General features: G+C 59.6%; 1 protein-coding gene across 13 annotated transcripts in view; it reads right to left on the bottom strand.

Moving 5' to 3' along the window:
• Positions 1-3136: 3136 nt before the first annotated feature.
• The window catches only part of MEF2D (myocyte enhancer factor 2D), a 75604-nt gene continuing 56050 nt past the window's right edge, over positions 3137-22690 (bottom strand). For 7 of the 13 annotated variants that reach the window (XM_056510023.1, XM_056510031.1, XM_056510028.1 and 4 more), the window contains 7 exons: positions 20082-20292; positions 16431-16487; positions 12288-12475; positions 10945-10965; positions 7993-8122; positions 4871-5117; positions 3137-3499 (listed from right to left, as the gene is read on the bottom strand). In XM_056510023.1, the coding sequence (XP_056365998.1) occupies positions 3169-3499; positions 4871-5117; positions 7993-8122; positions 10945-10965; positions 12288-12475; positions 16431-16487; positions 20082-20292 (1185 nt within the window). In that variant the 3' untranslated portion in view covers positions 3137-3168. The remainder of the gene's footprint in view (positions 3500-4870; positions 5118-7992; positions 8123-10944; positions 10966-12287; positions 12476-16430; positions 16488-20081; positions 20293-22690) is intronic. The other 6 variants (XM_056510034.1, XM_056510033.1, XM_056510037.1 and 3 more) reach the window with 3 other exon arrangements.

Below are 22690 nucleotides of genomic sequence, written 5' to 3'. Positions count from 1 at the left end.
GGAGTTTACCAGCTACTACAGTCTGGGGGGGGGGGAATAAAGGATAATGACTGGGACAAAACAACAAAAAAAAAATAGAATATAATAACAAAATAAGCCCAAGCCCCCCAGGGTGAGCCCCAGAGCTGTACCTGCCGTGGCAGCTGCCAGTCCTGGAGTCCTGTGCTCCCAGTGCTGTGCTCCAGCTGAGCACCCCTGGCCTCTGCCAGCCTGGCACCCAGGGCACCCAGTTCAGCAGTACAAATGGGTTTTTTTGGTTTTCCCCCTCTTGGTGTCCGGTGTGGGGGTCTCTGCTGAGCCCTGCTGCTCCTCGGCTCCAGTTTGTTGGGTGGGTTTGTTTTTGTGAAGAAGAAATGGAATACAAAAGGAGAGCGGCGACGTTACCCCGGCTCCTTCCCAAAGCGTGCAGAGCTCAGTGCGTGTCCAGGCTGGGGAGAGGATGGTCCAGAGCAGCCCTGCTGCCTCCCAGGGACTGGCAGAGATGGAGGGAGGGAGGAGGGAGGAGGGAGATCCTCTTCTGCACCAGCATCCACGTGAGAGCCCAGCCTGGCCCGTCCTGCTGGGGCTCGGGGAGGGCGCAGGGGCTTCCACTGCACAAAACCTGCCAGGGCCTTCCACCCCAGAGCATGGGGACAGCACAGGGAGCCCCACTCACCACTGAACTCCAAACTCACCACTGAACTCCAAACTCACCACTGAACTCCAAACTCACCACTGAATTCCAATTTCACCACTGAATTCCAATTTCACTACTGAATTCCAAATTTACCACTGAATTCCAAATTTACCACTGAATTCCACATTCACCACTGAACTCCACATTCACCACTGAGCCATGGCTCTGTGGCAGGAGTTTGGTGTTTCAAGGTGTGCAGAGAGGTTTGTGATGCACAGGCAGGGATGGTGGTGAGGAGCAGCACCCAGAACTGGCACTGCTGAGCATCCACCCCCCTGAGCCCTCCACCAGGTCTCCACACACAACCAGCTACTCATTTCCACCCAATTTCACCAACCACTCCCTTTAGGCCACCCTATTCATCTCCAAATAATCACCAGATTTTTTTTTTGTCTTGTTTTTCCAATTAGAAACTTTGTGATAAATGTGTGGTTGGGAGAAGTTTGTAAAACCCAAATAAATTTGCTGCTGGTTTGCCTTCACCCTGGGATGTTTTTATGCCATCCACCTCATTCCAGACACCTGGTAGAGGGATCCAGGAGGGGATAAACCCCACTGTGACCCAGCTCCCCTCCCCTTGCCCTGTCTCAGGGCACAGCAGAACCCCACAGGCAGCCAGGCTCCAGCTGGCAAAGGTGGCACCAGGCAGGTTTTGTGCCAGTTTGTGCCCAGGGTGACAGGGCAGCATCCCTGAGAGCACCTGCAGGGAGAAAGCCCATCCCTAATGGCTGTGCCAGCCAGGAAAGGTCCCTTCTCCTCCAAACCCTCCAGCCACGAGCAGCTGATGCACTTTGGGACCAGGGTGCTGACACCCATCCCTGGCAAACTGCCAGAGCAAGAGGCAACATGAGGAAATTCCTCATTCTTCCCTTTTTCTTCCCACTAGGTCACTGCTCAAGGCTCCAGCAGATTTTCTGCACAGCTCACTGTTGCCTTTTGAGGCCCACAAACCTTCAGGCAGAACCTCATTAGGATCTTTCAGTAAAAAAAAAATCGTTTCCTCCCCTTTTCCTGATTTAAAGCTTTGGCCAATGTGCAATGGAAATGCATTTTTAAATGCCTTTATGGATGCTGTTTGCTGAAATGCACAATTTGCTCTCAAAAGCAGCACTAACCCATCCCCTCTCCACACACCAGGTGAGGTGAGGTGTTCCTGGGAAATGGAACTCCAGTGTTCCAGTACAGTCAGAAACAGTGGAGCTGCCTGCTCTGGTAGGAAGGATGCTGCCTGCATCCAACTTGTCATGCAAACAGGATTTAGCCTTAAAAACCTGATGCAGCTTCCAGCAGCCAGGAGCCTCAGCCAGGCTGTGGATGTGGCTGCACCCTGCTCCACACCCAAGCTGAGCCTCCCCTCCCTTCTGGGACAAAACCTGTGCCTAGCAAAGCCCCTCAAGCCCCCGTGTCTGAAGGGCCCCTCCCTGCCCAGGGAAGGCCAGGAAGGTGCATTTTGGGGGTGCCCCGTGCCCCCCCTGAGCCCGTCCTGTGCCTCGGGCAGGGAGTGCCCAGCCCGCCCGCCCGCGGGGAGCATCACCAGGGGCGGTGCCTCAGGGGCTTCAGGTGCGGCCAGGGACCCCCGGGGACACCCAGGGACCCCCAGGGACATCCCGAGGACACCCAGGGACCCCCAGGGACATCCCGGGGACACCCAGGGACCCCCAGGGACACCCCGGGGACACCCAGGGACCCCCGGGGACACCCCGGGACCCCCGGGGACACCCCGGGGACATCCCGGGGACACCCAGGAACCCCTAGGGACCCCCGGGGACACCCAGGGACCCCCAGGGACCCCCGGGGACACCCAGGGACCCCCAGGGACATCCCGGGGACCCCCAGGGACCCCCAGGGACATCCCGGGGACAACCAGGGACCCCCGGGGACACCCAGGGACATCCCGGGGACACCCAGGGACCCCCAGGGACATCCCGGGGACAACCAGGGACCCCCGGGGACACCCAGGGACATCCCGGGGACAACCAGGGACCCCCAGGGACATCCCAGGACACCCCAGGGACATCCCAGGGACATCCCAGGACACCCTAGGGACACCCCGGGGACACCCCAGGACACTCTAGGGACACCCCAGGACACCCCAGGGACACCCCAGGACACCCCGGGGACACCCCAGGGACATCCCGTGACACTCCTGGACACTCCTGGACACCCCAGGGACATCCCAGGACACTCTAGGGACACCCCAGGACACCAAGGGACACCCCAGGGACCCCCAGGGACACCCCAGGGACACCCCAGGACACTCCTGGACACCCCAGGACACCACAGGGACACCCCAGGGACCCCCAGGACACCCCAGCGCCCCTCCCGCGCCGAGCAGCCGTGCGTACTGCATGCATCACCTGCTGCTGCCAGAACCGACGCCTACAAACCCTAAAGCTATTTCTCAGGCAGTTCACCATAACCCCCCGCCCCAGCCCGTCCCCAGCCCCGCTCCTCCCCGCAGCCCCCGCCCCGCTGCCGGAGCCCGGCGGGGATTATGTGACCCAGGTATCCAGCCGCATGCGCTTCACCGCGGGGCTCTCGCCCTCGGGCTCGCCGCTGGCTCGCAGCAGACCCAGCGAGGAGCCGAAGTCGGGGCGGGCCGGGTCGTCGCGCTCGCTGCTGCCCTCGTAGGAGCTGGTGTTGCTGCTCAGGCTGTCGACGGGCGAGCGGCCGGTGGGCTCGTGGCGCGCCGGGTGCGGGAAGGAGCTGAGCGGGGTGCCCGTGCTCCTCTCCCGGCTGGGAGACACGGGCTCCGACTTGATGCTGATGTTGGGGTTGGTGTTGACAGTCAAAGTGGTGGTGTGGGACAAGTGGCTCCCTTGTCTGGGCGTCCACAAGGTGGGGGAGAGGTTGGGAGGGGAGGAGGAGGAGGGGAGAAGGGGGAGAAGAAGGTGGAGGAGGAGATAATGGGAAATCTCATTATTATCTTTTTGGTGGCCTTTTACCCTCCAGTGCACAGAATTCAGAACCTGCACACACTACACCATGATTATAAACCTGGATTAGATTATTACTCTGGATTAATAAGAGTTATGGCTTCAGAATCAGAACTGTGACTCCAGAATTCCTAACTGGGCAGTCACCAGGTGCATCACCACAGAGCTGGATCAGACCTGTGAGCAGGTCCCTCCTCCAGCCCCAACCCAGCCACTGTCCCCCAGCATGGAGAGGGACAGGCTGTGAGCCCTGTCCCACGGGTGTCCCTGCAGCTCTGCCCCAGCACCCAGCACAGCCAGCACTGCACAGGGCCCAGCCAGCTGGTTTTCCTCAAAACTGGGAACCTCCTCAACCTCTACTACAACAAAATTGTGTCCAGGCTTTCCACACAACACCCCACTGGGTGAGGTCCAGGCAGCTACTGAGGGAGCTGCTGCCTGTCCTGCCTGGGAAACATGCACCAGGCAGTGAGGGGACACTGAACTCCTACACCAAAACCTGGACATCCATCCTTTCCTCTGACTATCCATCTATCCCACCCCTTCATCATCCACCTGTTCTTCCAGTCCTCTACTCATCCCCCCTTCATCCATCCATCCATCCATCATCCATCCATCCATCCATCCATCCATCCATCCCTCCCTCTGGCACTTCCTGGTGAATATGTCAGTGTCTCTGACTCAGTGGCTGGGGCACTGATCCCCTCTCTTCAATTCCTGCCTCTCTTTGTCCCAAAGGTCTCAATGTGATCAAGGGGCTTAGATCTTTATGTTGACTGTGTAAATTCTGTGTGTGGATGCTTTACTCCAGACTAAAAGCAGATCCACTTCAAAAATCCTACTCTAAGATGCAAGTGCTTGCACTTTCTGCCCTGGAGAAAAGCAATCTCTTTGCAATACTAAAAGCCATATTCTCCACCAGCAGGGCACAAATCCAGGCACCTTATCCTGCAATACTGCCTCTGGCTGGTTCTCAGCTCCCTCCAGGTCAATCCCATGTGCACTGGCAGCAGGACAAGGCTCTCAGAGCATCCCCAAGTTCCCTGATCCAGGGACTCTCTGGTCACTCCTACAGTGACAGGACCCCCCACACGCCACAAGCCAGCTGTGCTGGGCACACAGCTGGAACAGGAACACAGCATGGACCCACCAGGGCTGGATTTTGGGTGGTCTGGAGAAGGCAGGGAGTGCTCAGGGCTGGGGCTCTGCAGGTTTGGCACCCCCAGAGGAATTCCCACTTCCCTCTGGTGTCACTTACATTAAGTTTCCTAGTGACACTGGGACCAGGTGCTGCTGCTGTGGCTGCTGCTGTGGCTGTGGCTGTTGCTGCTGCTGTGGCTGTGGCTGTTGCTGTTGTTGCTGCTGCTGCTGTTGTTGCTGCTGCTGCTGCTGCTGTTGCTGCTGTTGCTGCTGCTGCTGCCAGGCAGAGATGTTGCCAAGGGACAGCCCTCCAGGTGAGCTGAAGGCTGGCAGTGAGGACAGCTCAGCACTGGTCAGCTGATAATCTGGGAGAGAAAGAGCCCTGCAGTGATTCCAGTGTCACACCTGCCCCAGGATGTCCTGAGCACTGATAATCTGGGAGAGAAAGAGCCCTGCAGTGATTCCAGTGTCACCTGTGGGGTTATAATGTCACACCTGCCCCAGGATGTCCTGAGCACTGATAATGTGGGAGGGAAAGGTTCCTGCAGTGATTCCAGTGTCACACCTGCCCACAGTGCCCAGGGACCCATGAGACACACACACACTGTATGGAACACCAGCTGGGGCTGGCAGTGGCTCAGGGGTGCTGGCCAGAGGACACAGCTCGTGCCTGTGACTGGCTTGGGAATGACACTCTGAGATCCAGTCAATGACCAAACACTGCACCAAGCAAGAGCCACCCAAGGGACACTCAAAGTCCCAACAGGCAGGGACACCTTCCCCTATCCCAGGTTGCTCCCAGCCTCATCCACCCTGGCCCTGGACACTTCCAGAAGCAGCCTCACTTCTCTGGGCAGCTTCTGCCAGCACCTCACCATCCTGAGTCACTTCCTCCCCTCCTGGGGAGCAACCCTGGGAGCTGATACCCACCTGTACCTGGGACAGCCCCACCTTTACTGGGGTGTACCTGAGATAGCCCTACCTGTACCTGGGATGTACCTGGGACAGCCCCACCTGTACCTGGGACAGCTTCACCTGTACCTGGGGTGTACTTGGGATAGCCCCACCTGTACCTGGGGTGTACCTGGGACAGCCCCACCTGTACCTGGGACAGCTTCACCTGTACCTGGGATGTACCTGGGGCATCCCCACCTGTACCTGGGGTGTACTTGGGATAGCCCCACCTTTACCTGGGGTGTACCTGGACCAGCCCCCGCTGTACCTGGGGTGTACCTGAGCCAGCCCCACCCGGACCCGGGCCAGCCCCACTCGTGCTGTGTCCCGAGTGGCAGCAGGGGGCGCTCCCTGCCCGCCATGGGGACACGGAGCTGTCACCGTGTCCCCCCTCCCCGACAGCAGCCACTGCTCCCACCCCTGGTACCCTCCCCCCCACTTGCAGAGCCTCGGGAGCATGGAAAATCCCAGTGGGACACCTCACACCAGGTGGGAATTTCATAAAAAGTGTGAATGCTGGCAGAGAAATCCCAGGGATGAAAAGTGCTGCTGGTTCAGGAGATGGTCAAGCCTTGGTCAGCCATGTCACCCATGGAACCCTCCTCCCACCTCCTCCCCCTCCTCTCTCACTGTGGGTGTCTCGTGGCTCAGCTGTCCCCACCCCACAGCACACACAGAGGTGGCTGTGCTGGCGCTGAACTGCTGCCCCACCCAAGGTCCTGGCAGCAGTTCCTGCTCCACAGCATCCCCCACCCAGCCCTGCAGCGGCTCTTCAGGTCTGGGAGCTCCTGCCTCTCTCTGGTGACAGGGCTTGGGCTGGAGCTGCCCTGATCAGGGAATGGCCAGGTGGGACTGAATCTGGCAGCAGAGACAGCACAGGGGAGGGCACATGACTCTGGCCAGAGGGCAGCTCAGCACAGCTGCACCAGCCTGAAATCCATCAATACCCAATTACCAGGTGAGTCCTGGCAAGAACAAGGGGCAGTGCTCCAAGCTGTTTGCTCAGGGCATCTGCAGCCCTCCACCACCTCCACAGTGACCACCAGCATCACAGAACCCAGAATTATTCAGGCTGGAAAGGCTGCCCAAGACATCGAGTGAAGCTGTTCCACATTGAGCCACATGTCTGTTAAATCCCCCCAGGCATGGTGACACCACCACTGCCCTGGACAGTCTGTTCCAAAGCCTGAACACCTTTTCCACACAGAAATTCTCCCTTATATCCCACCCAAACCTCCCCTGGCACAACCTGGGGCTGTTTCCCCCTGTCCTGCCCTTTGTTCCCTGGGAGCAGAGCCCGACCCCCACCTGGCTGCCCCCTCCTGCCAGGGAGACTGAGAAGGTCCCCATGAGCCTCCTTTTCTCCAGGCTGAATCCCCTCAGCTCCTTGTGCTCCAGACCCTTCACAAATCAAGACAATTCCTATCCAACTAACAGGGCAGCTCTGGCAGAACTGCCAGGTTCAGTTTGATGTGAGCCCCATGCTCACCCCCACAGCAAACACCTCAGCATTTGGGCAGGACATGGTCAGCTGGGAGAAAAAATAACTACAGAGAGCTGAAATTCAGCCCCTGTGCCCTGAGCAGCAGCACAGGGCTCAATTAAAACCTATTTTGGGGACCCTGCTGTGCCCAGCCTGGCTGGAAAACCACATGGTCACACAGGGAGAGGAGCCTCAACACACAACCAGCATCTTTGGGGCTACACCTACTAATTAGGAGAGGGTGTTTCCAGCATGCCAGCTCTGGGTTCTTCCAGACAAGCAGCTTTTTACATTTTTACAAACTTTTTTCTAAGGCAGAACAAGTTACACAGGCAGCCAGCAAGTCCTCAGAGTCTTGGTGGAGGTCTGACAGGTGGCAGATGAACAACCCTTCTGCTTGGGCAAGTGTCACAGTTCCCTCAGGCTGATTTCAACCCAGCAGCCCCAGTCAGATGTGCCTGTGAGCAGGCTGGTTTGCATTCTTCCCCAGCTTTTGGGGGGCCCACGCCTGTTGCCATGATTGCCACACCCCTGAGCTCTGAGAGCTGGATGGGTGCAGCTGTCATTAGCATCCACTGGCAATGGGCTGCATCAGCCCCACAGCCCTTCTGGCCATGGCAATGAGCTCTCACCACCTGCATTATGAGTTCCAATTGATTTCAATCCTGTGGGATTGGACTCAGCCAGCTCTTGCAGCAGAGTTGCACAGCACCACTGCAGCTGCTCGGGGAGCAGCAGGGACACACCTGCAGCAGCACACTTCCCTCTGAGCACCCCAGAGCTCTGCCCTGGCCAGGTCTTACCTGTGTTGTATGCTGTGGGCATGGCTGAGAAGGGCAGCCCCTGTGTCAGCAAGCTTGGAGTGGCCACAGAGACAACTGGTGTGGTCAGAGAGTGAGTTGCTTGAGAGACCCCCAAGCGCTGGGTGTTCTGCTGTGGGAGCAAACAGGGAGGGGTTAAAGCCCACATGGTTTGACTCGGTGCTTTCCATGGCTTGTGCCCCCCCCAGACCCCCTGGGCATGCACTGGGACAAGCAGGACTGACCCTCTGGCCATCCACACTGCAGAAAAAAAGCAAAGTACACAGCACAGCAGCTACTGACACTTTGGACCTTGCAGCACTCATCTGCAGGTCACGGCCCTGAGTGCCCTTCACCAGCAGCACCAGCCATGTCTGTGTGCATGGAGGGCAGTAGCAGCCTCAGACCAATCCTCACTGCCTTTCCAGAGGTTCATGTGAGGCTTGCTGAGCTTCCAAGGAGTGACAAATGGACCAAAGCAAACCAAGACTGGCCCAGGCAGCACAGAGCTGACACCTCCTCCTGCAGGTGGCCAAGAACAAGTCCCTGCCTGGAGGGAAGCTGAGCACGCTGAGCACTGGCCTCAGGATTTTAAAGGCTCTGACATCCCTAAACTCCCAGTCCAGTGCTCACACCTGCCAGCTTGGTGCCCTCACAAGGCTTTGGTGACTCAGGTATTAGCAGGTGCACTGTGGAAAATTCTGCCCTTGGACAGAGCACAGCAGGCTCCCCCCTGGCTCCCCGGGTTACGTGGGCGGATCTATAGGTCAGAGTCAGCCCTGTTTACAAGGCAGATAATCTGGGCTGTCTCTGCTGATCTGATTTAAATCAGACTCAAGAGGCTTGACTCTAATCCCAAGCAGCCCAGCACACGTCACCCTGTGAAGACTGGGGCAGTGCCCAGCTGAAGCCAGGCCGGGGCTGGCTGGGGCACTGAGCAGCTCCCCGTGGGGCTGGGGGCTCCAGGGCTGGCCACAGGCTCTGCAGTGCTGCCCCACGGCCAGTGACACTCTGCTGGGGCCAGGCTGGAGGCTGCACCTGCCCTGGGTCAGAGGGGGAGAGCCCAGCCTGCACCCACCCCCTGCCCAGCCACAGGTGCCTCCCGTGGCCCAGGAAGGCGATTACAGGGCTCTAATTGCTAAAGCTGGGGCAGCTTTTCCTGGCACACACCCTGCTGCCTGTGCCACTGCTGTGGGGCAAGGAATGTCCTCACAGGAGGGAAGGCACAGCCCTGTGCCTGTCTGCTGCACAAGACCCTGAGCCAGCCCAGTGGGATGCAGCCCCATCCCCCCTGCCCTCCCTCCAGGGCTCTGCAGCTTTTTTGGGAGAGCTCAGGCACAGGGCAGGCTGTGCCAGCCCCAGGAAGCTCCTGGACACCACAAGGCAAGTGTGGGGATGCTGTGCTGGGGAAGCACCCCCATTTTCACCACAGTCCATGCAGGGGGGAGGTGTGCAAGCTGCCCCCACCGTGCCACTCACACCCCGTGCTCAGACAGCTCCCAGCTGCCTCTCCAGCTGGTGACACACCATGCAGCATGCTCCCAGGAGTGACCTGCTGCCCTGGCATGCCAGGAGGGTGCAGGGAAAGGGGGGACACCTCTCTGAACCCTCAAAGGGAGTAGAGCAGTGCCAAGGGTGCCAGGGCTGGGCTGTGGGCAGCAGGGACACAGCACAGGGGCTGCTGACTCATCTGGCAGCTGCCTGGAAAGAGGTGGGAGCTGCCATTTGGAGACAGGATCTGGTGTGTAGGTTGAGCAATATGGAGGGAGCAATTCTGAGAAGGTGAGCAGAGCAGGGAGCATCTGCAGCAGGCAGGAGGATCTGCAGGGATGACACCCTGCAGTCCCTTCCTGATGCAGCAGTGCCAGGCTCCCTGTCCCACCCTGCCCACATTTATCACCCTCCACCCCTGCTGCCACCTCAGCTGGCCTGAGGATGTTTTCCACTTCAGGCAAAAACCCAGCAGGTGCCAGCCCAGTGGATTTTGACCTAATGCTGCTTCAGTGTGCAGTCAGGGAATGCCCTGGGCAGTGGGATCAGCAAGGAGCAGATGGGGAGCTGGGCAGTGACTGCTCTGCCCCCACACGTGGGGAAACTGAGGCACAGAGATGCTGGAAGGGGGCCACTAAGCAGGAAGGGTTTGGAGACATGAAGAGCAGCAGAACTCATTCTGTCACAGCTCTGGCCCATCCTTGGCCTGGCCAAGAGTGTCTCTGTGCAGGCTGCCAGAGGGATTGGCTTTCTCCTGGGTTTTTGGAGAGCTTTTCCCTGGCTGTGTGAGCTGCATCCTGCAGCAGCTCCTGCCCTTCCCTTGCTGTGCTGACCTGTCTCCCATCTGCCCTGCACCAGAATAGCAACAGAGCAGTGAATCCTTGCCACAAACAAGGTGGCATTCACTTTGCTGGCAGGGAGAGGGAAAAAAAGCTGTAAAAATAACACAGAAAACTGCCCCATGCACAAGGGAGGTTCAGGGAGTGCACTAGCCAGCCAGTGGGTTTACACAGGCTTTAAATAATATCTTTAATATGGGAAGAGCTTGATTTACTCCCTGTCTCTCATGTGCTGGCAGTGGGCCAGGTCCTCCTGTGCTGCAGCTGTGGTGGCTCCAGTGAAGCACCATGGGCAGGTCCAGGGAGGTGGCAGTGCCACTGTCCCCAAAGGGACCTGGCTGACCTGCCCCGGGGCACCAACACAGCAATTTTGGCCTTGATGGAGAAGAAGGCTCTTTGCAGCTCAAGTCAGCTCCTTCTATTCCACAGGGAACCTGGTTCTCCTAAAAGTGTGTTTGCCTTGGGGTTTATTTTCTGCAGCAGGACTGGATGTACCACTGGTGCCCACACCCCTCCCCACTCCCAGCACAGGGAGCCAGTGTCCACCCCGGGGTGTGCCAAGGCAGGGCAGGAGGGAGGGGACAGGCAGCCCATGTGCCAGCACAGCAGCATGCAGGGAACTCACCAGAGCCAGGTGGTCCTCAGTCTGTCCGTGGGAGAACAGGGAGAGAACCGAGAGGCACCATTAACACCAGAGCCCACCCTGCACACACCCTGTGCCAGGGGCACACCCTGAGTGCACCACACCCTGTGCCAGGGAAACACAGAGCCTGGAGAGCTGCTGGCACAGCCTCTGCACCACACCCTGTGCCAGGGGCACACCCAGCCTGGAGAGCTGCTGGCACAGCCTGTGCCATGAGCACACAGAGCCTGGAGAGCTGCTGGCACAGCCTCTGCACCACACCCTGTGCCAGGGGCACACAGAGCCTGGAGAGCTGCAGGCACAGCCTCTGCACCACACCCTGTGCCAGGGGCACACCCTGTGCCAGGGGCACACAGAGCCTGAAGAGCTGCTGGCACAGCCTCTGCACCACACCCTGAGCCATGGGCACACCCTGAGTGCACCACACCCTGTGCCAGGGGCACACAGAGCCTGGAGAGCTGCAGGCACAGCCTCTGCACCACACCCTGTGCCAAGGGCACACCCTGAGCCATGGGGCACACCCTGAGCCATGGGCACACCCTGAGCCATGGGCACACCCAGCCTGGAGAGCTGCTGGCACACCCTGTGCCATGAGCACACAGAGCCTGGAGAGCTGCTGGCACAGCCTGTGCCATGGGCACACCCAGCCTGGAGAGCTGCTGGCACAGCCTCTGCAGCACCAGCACGGTGCAGGCAGCCATCCAAGCCTTCCAAGCATGGCTCCCACCCCTGCAGCACTGAATCCCCCTGCAGCCTGTGTGTTGGCATGTGTGCTGGCATGTGTGCTGGCAGGACACCTGCTCCCAGCCCAGCTGCAGCCCTGCAGCCCTGCAGCACTCACCAGGTGGTGCAGCAGCCCCTGCAGCCCTGCAGCACTCAGCACTCACTCACCAGGTGGTGCAGCAGCCCCTGCAGCCCTGCAGCACTCAGCCCTCACTCACCAGGTGGTGCAGCAGCCCCTGAGCACTCAGCCCTCACTCACCAGGAGGTGCAGCAGCCCTGCAGCACTCAGCACTCACTCACCAGGTGGTGCAGCAGCCCTGCAGCCCTGCAGCACTCAGCACTCACTCACCAGGTGGTGCAGCAGCCCTGCAGCACTCAGCACTCAGCACTCACTCACCAGGAGGTGCAGCAGCCCTGCAGCACTCAGCCCTCACTCACCAGGTGGTGCAGCAGCCCTGCAGCCCTCACTCACCAGGTGGTGCAGCAGCCCCTGAGCACTCAGCACTCAGCCCTCACTCACCAGGTGGTGCAGCAGCCCTGCAGCACTCAGCCCTCACTCACCAGGTGGTGCAGCAGCCCTGCAGCACTCAGCCCTCACTCACCAGGTGGTGCAGCAGCCCCTTGCTGCCCTGGGACGTGATCACCCGCAGGTCTGGCTTGCGGCTGCTGGCCGGCAGCTGCGCGCCGTGCGCGGGCGGCGGGGACTTGGCCGGGATGATCTTGCCCAGGCTGCTGCCGTTGGACACGGGAAGGAGCCCTGGAGAGGCTCTGGCACTCACATAGCCATTCCCTGCAGGGACAGGGGGACAGAGGGGGAGCAGGTGAAGGCACAGTGACAGATGGTGAACACGGGGCAATGGTGGTGGACACACGGCCACGGTGATGGTGAACATGGGGAGTGGTGCTGCAGTGGGGCTCCATGATGTACCAGCACTGCATTCCCCCCAGGCTCCCCAAACCCCCTGCAGCCCAGCAGGCTCATCCTGGGATAGGAAGCAGAACCCACAGGGCTCAGGGCAGCTCCTTAACCTGCAGGGATTGCCCCTCGCTCCTGCAGTAACACCCAGCACATCTCAGAGCCTGATCTGCAGCCAGGCTCTTTCCCTGCTTTGGCCCAGCACTGCAGCCCTACCAAGATGGGTAATTACTGGCACATTCACTTTTAAGGTCCCTTTATGGTACTGGGGCTGTGGCAAGAGTGAGGACTCAGTTCACTGCTCCTCTGCCCCTTTGAAGATCTGAGGTTCCCTCCTTCTCCTCCTCCTGCTGCCCCACTTAAGGATTTCATGTGCAAGGAGAGGGGAAAAAAAAGAAGAAAGGAAAGGAAGAAAAAAAAAATAAAAAGGAAAAGATTTGATGAACATCAGGAAAGGAATAAATTGGATCAGATTACTGTTCTGATGAGGGTTGGTTTTTTTTCATGAATAGGCCCCAAAGATAGAAAGGCGTTCAGCAATCACCAGGATTCAGCCCTCATATTCACTGCACGTTAGACCAGGAAAAATAGGTCGCTGATTGCATTATTAATCACAGCCAGCACTGTGCTGCAGCTGCACCTCAGCACTGCTGCTGCAGCCTGTGGGGCCAGCCCAGCCCTGCCCTGCTCCCCACTGCTCTCTGGGCTGGACAGGGATGGGCTCAGGCAGCACAGGGCTGGCCAGGCTCCTGCACTGAGGGGCTGACCCCACTCATGGCACTGGGGATGGGAGGTGCTGCCCCAGTGGGCCCAGCAGGGACACCCAGGCTGCTGCAGGCTGCTCACTGTGGCATCCATGGCCCTGCTGGAGGGAGAGGAGCAGCCTTCCTGTCCCCAGTGAGGCATCCTGAGTCCCAAATCACCCTGAGCAGCCCTGCATAAGGGTGTGCCTGCTGCATCAGGCCCTGGCGCCTCTGTGCACCCTGAGCTGCTGGAATCCTGCTCACAAGGCCACTGGCTTTTACATTTATTAACAGTGAAGGTGCAGAAATTCCTCAGGTGACCTTGGCTACCTGCAGTGCTGGTGGCCAGGGAAAAGCCAAAATAAATGCTAAACCCTTTGACATTCTCCTTCCCAAGGCACCAGTGGCATGGATGCACACAGGGCACATGGTGACTCCCTGTTATCTGTGCATCACCTGGGGTGGCTCCCTGTGCTGGAGAGGAGCTGGTTTGGGCTCCAGTGCTGCCACTCACCCCCAAAGATGGGTGGCCTTGGGCTGTCATTGCTTCTGTCACTGCCATGTCCACCCAGCACGGACCTGGCCACCCCGAGCCAGACAGACCCACCAAAAAAAGATTCCAAAAGAGGAGCACTGAGGCCTGCCTTTGCACCACCCTGGTGTGAATCTGAGGGGGGACAGTCAGGGCTCAGCATCCCCGGGGCCAGGCAGGGTGCAGGGGGTGGCACAAGCCCTGGAGGGACAGAGAGAATCCCTGCAGGATCTGGCCAGAGGCACCGCAGCTGATGACTCAGAGGCAGCAGGTGATCACTGAGTGCTGCAGAGACTGCAGGGGAGGGGGAGGAGAGGAGGAGAGGAGGAGATGCAGCAGGTATTGAAAACTGCAAGCACAGTGCCAGAGCCAGAGGCACAGTGCAGCCACGAGGGGAGCCCCAGGGAGGGCAGGGCCATGGGGACAGCAGGGCCATGGGGACAGCAGGGCCATGGGGAGAGCAGGGCCATGGGGACAGCAGGGCCATGGGGACAGCAGAGCCATGGGGACAGCAGGGCCATGGGGACAGCAGGGCCATGGGGACAGCAGGGCCATAGGGACAGCAGGGCCATGGGGACAGCAGGGCCATGGGGACAGCAGGGCTCTGGGGACAGCAGGGCCCTAGGACAGCAGGGCCCTAGGACAGCAGAGCCATGGGGACAGCAGGGCCATGGGGACAGCAGGGCCATGGGGACAGCAGGGCCCTAGGACAGCAGGGCCATGGGGACAGCAGGGCCATGGGGACAGCAGGGCCCTAGGACAGCAGGGCCCTAGGACAGCAGGGCCATGGGGACAGCAGGGCCATGGGGACAGCAGGGCCCTAGGACAGCAGGGCCCTAGGACAGCAGGGCCCTAGGACAGCAGGGCCCTAGGACAGCAGAGCCATGGGGACAGCAGGGCCATGGGGACAGCAGGGCCATGGGGACAGCAGGGCCCTAGGACAGCAGGGCCATGGGGACAGCAGGGCCATAGGGACAGCAGGGCCATGGGGACAGCAGGGCCATGGGGACAGCAGGGCCATGGGGACAGCAGGGCCCTAGGACAGCAGGGCCCTAGGACAGCAGGGCCATGGGGACAGCAGGGCCATGGGGACAGCAGGGCCATGGGGACAGCAGGGCCCTAGGACAGCAGGGCCATGGGGACAGCAGGGCCATGGGGACAGCAGGGCCATGGGGACAGCAGGGCCATGGGGACAGCAGGGCCCTAGGACAGCAGGGCCATAGGGACAGCAGGGCCATGGGGACAGCAGGGCCATGGGGACAGCAGGGCCATGGGGACAGCAGGGCCCTAGGACAGCAGGGCCCTAGGACAGCAGGGCCATGGGGACAGCAGGGCCCTAGGACAGCAGGGCCCTAGGACAGCAGGGCCATGGGGACAGCAGGGCCCTAGGACAGCAGGGCTCTGGGCTGGCCACAGGCAGGCTGTCCCTGCTCCTCACAGCCATTTCCTGCAGCAGGCACGCAGGGAATGCCTCGCTGACGTCAATGCTGACATTCAGGGCCCTGCCAAGCTCTGCACTGCCATGGCTGCTCCTGACAGCTGCCATGGGGCTGCACAGGGCCTGAGCCTCACAGGGGCTGGGTCATCATGGCCCCTTCCCTCTGTGCTATGAGACCCCAGGGAGACACTGCCCCACAAACCACCCTGGCAGGTTCTGCTCTGTGAACAAATCCCTCTGGCACTGGCTATTCTGGGCAGCAGCCAGAGTGAAGGGGATGGGGTTGGGTGGCCACAACTGGTCCAGCCCCACCTGAGAACCAGCAGGACCTGGCTCCAGTTTGGTCTTAACTGGGGCAATGTGGAATCCCACACTCCTCCTCCGTGCTGTCAGCTGGACACCCCTGCAAGAAGGCCCAGAAGAGGAGAGCAAGGCTGCCTCTGCCCTGGCATGGATGGCATCCACCCTGCCAAGCCTGGGAGCACAGCCCAGCCCAGTGCTGACAGCAGCAGCTGTTTCCCAGCAAGAGCTGGGGCTGTAGCTGGTTTTTGGGCTGTGCCTGCACCAGCAGCAGCCCAACACCCCCAGCCTGCAGACAGCAGAGGCAGATGTGGGGATGGAGATATCGTTAGTGCATTTTACAGCTGAGGAGCTGAGCCATGAGGCCTGAGCCTCATTAGCACTGAGGCTCTCACAGTGGAAAAGGCCCTTAATGAGCTTTTTTTTCCTTGCACTAAAGTTCCTTTATAGGGCCCAAGCATGAGGAGAAACTGGGTGTTAATTGATCACCCGAGGATGGTGGAGAATTGGCTGCAGCAGCCGGAGCTGAACCTAGAGCTACCCAAATCCTGATCTTCAGGGACACCTCCCTGATCTGCAGAGAGATCCTGAGTAGATGGACTAGATGTCTCCACTGACACCAGCAACCCCAACAAAGGTGCTGGCCTGGAGCTCCCCATGCCAACCCCTCCCACTGCCAAGAGCAGCAAAATCTTCCCCAGCACCTCCCCATGGAGCAGCAGGGCTCAACAGCCAAACAAAATCCTATGGGGCACATGGGGAAACAGAGCAGGAGTGTCCCACACATGGAGCTGGGCTGCAGGGCTCCTTACTCACCCACAGGGCTCGGGCAGGCTCCGTTGGTGCTGTTCAGGTCTCCCCCAAGCATGGCCCCTGCAAAGAGCAGAGATGGGATCACCACGGGTGCAGAGACAGGCTGAGCATCTCTGCTTCCAGGGGGCAGGAAGGCAGGGAGCACAGTGGAGAAAGGCAGAGGGAAAAAAGCAGGACTGCATTCCTGGGGAGAAAGTCCTGGGCAAAAGGAGCAGCATTCCTGGTGATCAGGTTGGGAAATGTTATCCAGGCAGATCCGTTTCCTTTGGGAAGGAGCCAGGTGCACAGGAGCCTGTTCCAAAGGAGGCAGCCTGGAAAACACTGCAGCTATTCTATTCCACACCCCCCTTTGGGGGACACTGGGCTGCTGCTGCTGGGGGGAGAGAGCCCCAGCAGCACGGTGGGAAACACAATCCCCCCTGTGCTGCTCCCAGCGAATGGAAACCATCCCACCCTGCCAGGATGCCACAGCAACCCAGACTCCTGATCCCAACACTTGCAGCAAAGTCGGGGCTGACACTCCCAGCCAGCCTGGGAGAAACTGGACCTTTTTATTCCCCAAAAACCAGAACGCTTTGCCTCGCCTGGAAGAAGACTTGATCTGTTTTTCTGCCTTGTTATGAAGTTATTTCTGAAAGCCACCGATTCCCCAGCTGGGGCTGCCTGACCACGCCGAGCTGAGACCGCAGTCAGCCCGGAGCCCTGGGCTGGCAGGGCAGGGGCTCTCCCTGCCAAACCCCACCTCCACCACTGCCCCGCCCTTCCCAGGACGGGCAGAGCTGGGAGCAAACCTTCACCCGCTCCCAAACCTGGCTGTGCAGCGAGCCCCTAAGCTGGGGGAGGGTGCTGCTGTGCAGGGAGGCACAGTTGCTCCCCATGTGGGTCCCAAAAATTGTATGGCCTGACAAAGAGTGAAGCGACCCACTAAACGTGGGATGCAAAGCCAGAGGTCCCTGTGCCTCCAAAGCCCCAGAGAAGGGACCCCACAGCATTTTGAGGGTGCCTGCTGTGGGACCCCACCTGCAGCCAGCACGGGTGTCTGTGCTGCCAAGGAGGGCTCACCCCTTGTGAGTGATGCCAAGGCTGCCCCCAGCCCTCACACCCCCTTGGCCCTTCCCCACACCATCCCCGAGCCAGCAGCACCAGGCTCTGTCGAGGCACCCACCCAGCACTTGCTCTGCATCTGCTTTGGAAACAACACAACCAGCTCTGGTGCAACGCTAAAAAAATTTTAGGGGAAAAAAAGGAGTTTTTCTAACATGCAAAGCTCTGGCTCCTATAAACAGGATTTCTTCCATGTCCCAGGCAGAGAGTGAATGAGACACAGATGGCCAGACTTGGAACACCTCTGAGCCCACAACCACAAAATGATCCCCTAAATGAGCAGTGAGTGAGCTGGAAACAGGAGCCCCCAGAGGGGTCTGCTTTACCAGGAAGCCTCTTCTGCTCTCAGCTGAGGGGCCTACGAGAGGGCAGGAGATCCCTGCAGCCAGAGCCAGGGCTGCCTGTGCCCAAGGAGAGCTCTGTCACTGTCCCTGCAGTGAGACACTGCTCCCAGGGCCAGTCCTAGAGCAGAATGGCCCTGTCACTGTCCCTGCAGTGACACACTGCTCCCTGACCAGTCCCAGAGCAGAATGGCCCTGTCACTGTCCCTGCAGTGACACACTGCTCCCAGGGCCAGTCCTAGAGCAGAATGGCCCTGTCACTGTCCCTGCAGTGACACACTGCTCCCAGGGCCAGTCCTAGAGCAGAATGGCCCTGTCACTGTCCCTGCAGTGACACACTGCTCCACAGGGCCAGTCCTAGAGCAGAATGGCCCTGTCACTGTCCCTGCAGTGACACACTGCTCCACAGGGCCAGTCCCAGAGCAGAATGGCCCTGTCACTGTCCCTGCAGTGACACACTGCTCCCAGGGCCAGTCCTAGAGCAGAATGGCCCTGTCACTGTCCCTGCAGTGACACACTGCTCCCAGGGCCAGTCCTAGAGCAGAATGGCCCTGTCACTGTCCCTGCAGTGACACACTGCTCCACAGGACCAGTCCTAGAGCAGAATGGCCCTGTCACTGTCCCTGCAGTGACACACTGCTCCCTGACCAGTCCCAGAGCAGAATGGCCCTGTCACTGTCCCTGAGTGAGACACTGCTCCCAGGGCCAGTCCTAGAGCAGAATAGCCCCTGTCCTGCAGCCACCCTGATACCTGAGTGCTTCAAGGCACCTTGGAGTCTGCAGTGAGAGCAGTGAGCAAATAAACTGAACCATGGCTGTGCTGCATCCCAGCCAGGCCATTCCTCCTGCTCACCCTGCCCCACCACACTGCCTGCTTCTGGAGGCACCTCCCAGCCCTTCTCTCCAAACCCATCCCCTCTGTGAAGCCCTGCAGAGCTCCCAAAGCCCCAGGGGCCACAGCTGGGGGCCCAGACATGCTGGTCACTGGCACCAGCTCTGCCATTTGCAGCCCGGGTGACTTTCACAGACCATGTGTGACATCTAAAATAGCAGGAAGGGGCTTTCTGCACACTATTATTATTTATGATCACACTTCAGGAGAGCTGGGCTGTGGTCACACGTCCCTGTCCCGCCCTGCCACCGCAGGGGACGTGGGTGACAGCTCCTGTCCCCACCCTGTCCCTGCCACCCATGGCCAGTCCCTGCTGGAAATGACTGCTCCTCCCATCTGTCAGCACAGCCACATGAGTAATCACCCACAGCCAAGTGCAAGCAGCATGGGCTGGCTCTGAAGAGCCCTTTTTAGGCAGCCAGAGCCATGTCACAGGAGTGCCACCAGCCAGCAGGATGCCAGCACCACCCCCGAGCCGGGAACGGCGCCGGGTGACTCATCCTGCACTGGCCAGCCCCAGATCCCTGCAGGAATCTGCTGAGAGACCTGGCTCAGGTGGGCAGGAGCACACATGGAGGGCCAACAAGCCTTCCAGGATGCTCCTGCCATCCACAGGTGCTGGAATGTGGATCCTGGACAGGGGCATGGAAGCAGCAGAAGTGTCCCCTCCCTCAGGGACACCCATGCTGGGTGCTGCAAGCCCAGCCAGGCAGGAGGGATGAGGAGCTGTGTTGGGAAGGATGAATCAGGATAAACTTATAAATATGATTGCCTAGCAAAAGATTTTGAGAATAGGGAAACTATAAGCAAGATTGAAATGAAAGCAGTGTCTGACTAAGTGGCTGGAGAGCAACAATGTGGATGCCTGAAGATCTTCTCCCTTTGTTCAAATAATGCCAAAGAGCAGCAGAGACCCTCTCCAGGCATGACAGGAAGGGTCCAAGATAAGGTTTAGAAATAAGAAAGCAGTAAAACATGGTAATGTAGCAATTCCTATAGGTTGTATGTAAATGTTAGAGAATTTGTATCTTGTATTAGGTTGGTCAGTGGAAATTGGAATGTTCAACAGAAGATTTATGGTGTCATAAATGGGAAAATCACTCTCTTACTTCACTTTCTTACACTCTCTTACCTCCTGGAACTCTTACCACCCCCCACTCTCCTTCTGCCCTGCTCAGAGCTGCAGGGCCCTTTTCACCCACACCCTAAGCAATAACCCACAAGTGTCAAGCCCTGGCTGGCAGAAATCCCTCAGCTGCCAGGACCACCCTCACCCACCCCAGCACACATCTCCCCGGAGGAGCGAAGGGAGCTCACCTGCGCTGGCTGGCCGCTGGGGCAGCCCTGGGGACACGGTGTTCCTCTGCAAGGCTGGCTGCTGGGGCGACAGGAGCCGGGGGTCAGACAGGGAGGAGGTGACCAGGGACTGTGTCACCAGCGAGCTGCCGGGGTTGCTGAACTGCAGCGAGCTCTGGTTGGTCACCGGCACCGTCACGGGCATGGCGAAGTTGGGAGCTGGCACTGTGGACTGAACAGAGAGCAGGGGGTAAAGGGGAGCCAGAGCTGAGTTCCTGCACTGCTGACTGGGGGTGACAGTCAGGTCTCCTCAAAGCTCCACTGCTGGCCTGCAGTGCTGTGCCTGAACCCACACTGGCAGCTTGGGAGCCCAGTTCCCCACCAGGGAACACCAGGAAGAGCGATGGGCTCTCGCACACACCAGAGCTCTGCAAACAACTGTTCTGGCCTCATTTTTAGGTTGTATTTATTTACCCCCTGTGCTTTTAGGGCAGGCATGAAGAAGAGGCTGGGAGCAGCCCAGAGCACGAAGGTGGGCACCAGCCTGGTGCTCTGCCCCCACCAAGCTTGGCACTTGGCACTACCCTTCACCCAAGCAGGATTCTCTGATCTGGTTCCTCAGCCAGCAATGGATCCCTGCTCTGGGCTGGCACTGCTACTGCTGGGAAAGCCCTGGGTGACTCTGGGATCCCTCCTGTCTCCTCTGGGAAGGAGGAGCTGACCCCAGGGAAGCAGGAGCACTGCTAAGCCCTGTCCATGGCTGCAGGCTGAGGACCAGCTTCACCTACCAGCGTCCTGTGGGAGCCAGACCCGCTGCGATTATCCCACCGCTGCTCTTATGTCACTGATTTGCTCTTCATTAACAGGAGCTGGCACCTGCTTAGAGGCTTTAGCACAGGCTTTGCTAAAGTCCCACTTTAATTTGCTCCAGGATGGAGAGGGAGAGCAGCCCAGCACTGAATGGGACCATCACAGGGCCAGAGGTGGAGCCCACAGGCTGCACCAGTGAGGGAGGAGGGAGCTGAGGTCTCCCTGCTGCCCTGCCCTGCCTTCTCCTCCAGAAATCTGCTCCTGGACAGGCCCTGCTCCTCAGGTGACAGGAGCAGGACAGTGCTCACCCACGCCTCGCTGCCAGGAACTCTCCCCAGCTGCCTCCCAAGGGCATCCTGTCCTTCAGAGACATCCTGTGGCTGCAGCCCAGCCAGGGGGACAGCGGCTCCGAGCCTGCGCCGTGCCACTGCTGCTGGGGCTGCCTGCTCAGGGACAGGCACAGGGACAGCAATTCCTGCAGCACCAGGAGAGCTGGAGCACCAGCCCTACCTCTGCTCAGCCTGGGAGCTCATCCTGCACGGCAGCAGAGCTGCAGGAGGAGGAGGAGGAGGAGGAGGAAGGTCCCTGGGCGTTGCACGAACAGCGGAGCAGTTGTGTAATAAATCACTGCCAACGCCTCCATGTGTGTGCAGAGCTCCCAGGGAGGGAGAGGAAGAGCTGAAGCTCCTCCACACCACAGCATGAGCAGCACTGTGGTGGAGCCACGAGCTGGATACACCAGCCCCAGAGCTGAGCCTAACCCAGCTCTGCCCCTGCAGAGCAGCACCAGGACAGGCTGTCCCAGCACACCCAGCCAGGCTGAGGCTGCCCCAGCACACCCAGCCAGGCTGAGGCTGTCCCAGCACACCCAGAGGGGCTGAGGCTGTCCCAGCACACCCAGCCAGGCTGAGGCTGCCCCAGCACACCCAGAGGGGCTGAGGCTGTCCCAGCACAGCCAGCCAGGCTGAGGCTGCCCCAGCACACCCAGAGGGGCTGAGGCTGTCCCAGCACACCCAGCCAGGCTGAGGCTGCCCCAGCACACCCAGCCAGGCTGAGGCTGTCCCAGCACACCCAGCCAGGCTGAGGCTGCCCCAGCACACCCAGCCAGGCTGAGGCTGCCCCAGCACACCCAGACAGGGCACTGCCAGGAACACAGTCTGCACACACAGTACACACCAGCCAGACCCACCATCCCTGCTCTGGTTAGGGGTGAGGGCAAACACCAGAGGCCAAAGCCCCCGAGCCTCTGTTAGCAGCAGCTGTCGTTAGGCTGCCCCACTGGGTTAGTTCTGCTCACACAAAAACCAACCCAGCAGTTAACAGGGAAAAGCATCTCCTCCAACAGCACACTCTCCACCTGCACTGCTCAGCTCCCTGCCAGGGAGGTTTAGTGGGGGAGCCAGATGTTATGCCCTGATGAGAAGCCACCCAGCACTTGAATGTCACCTGCTGAAAGGGATTTTTGGGGTTGTCCCTTTGGACTGGCGTGTCTGGATGATGGGGGGGCTACCTGGGGCTGAGCAGCCCCTGCTCAAGAGGGTGTTCTGCACTAGGACAAAGCTCAGGTGGTTTTTTAGCCTATTTTCCACCAGTGGCAGGGCTTGTGCCAGGTCCTGCTGGGGCTCCCACCACCCTGGTAGGGTGGGAACCTGCCACCCCCTAGTGAAACCAGGGAGGCTGAGGTGGATCCATGCACTGACAGAGCTAATCCTGCCCTGGACCCCTCGTGGGGCTGAGCTCATTGTCACAGAGCTGCCAGGGATTATCACCACCTGCATCCCACTTTCCTCCACCTCCTCAGCCCTCCTAGGTCTCAGGGC

This window comes from Oenanthe melanoleuca, chromosome 25, assembly GCF_029582105.1.
Source record: "Oenanthe melanoleuca isolate GR-GAL-2019-014 chromosome 25, OMel1.0, whole genome shotgun sequence".
In the NCBI taxonomy this organism is placed as follows: domain Eukaryota; kingdom Metazoa; phylum Chordata; class Aves; order Passeriformes; family Muscicapidae; genus Oenanthe; species Oenanthe melanoleuca.
This window is presented reverse-complemented; position numbering and strand designations above follow the sequence as displayed.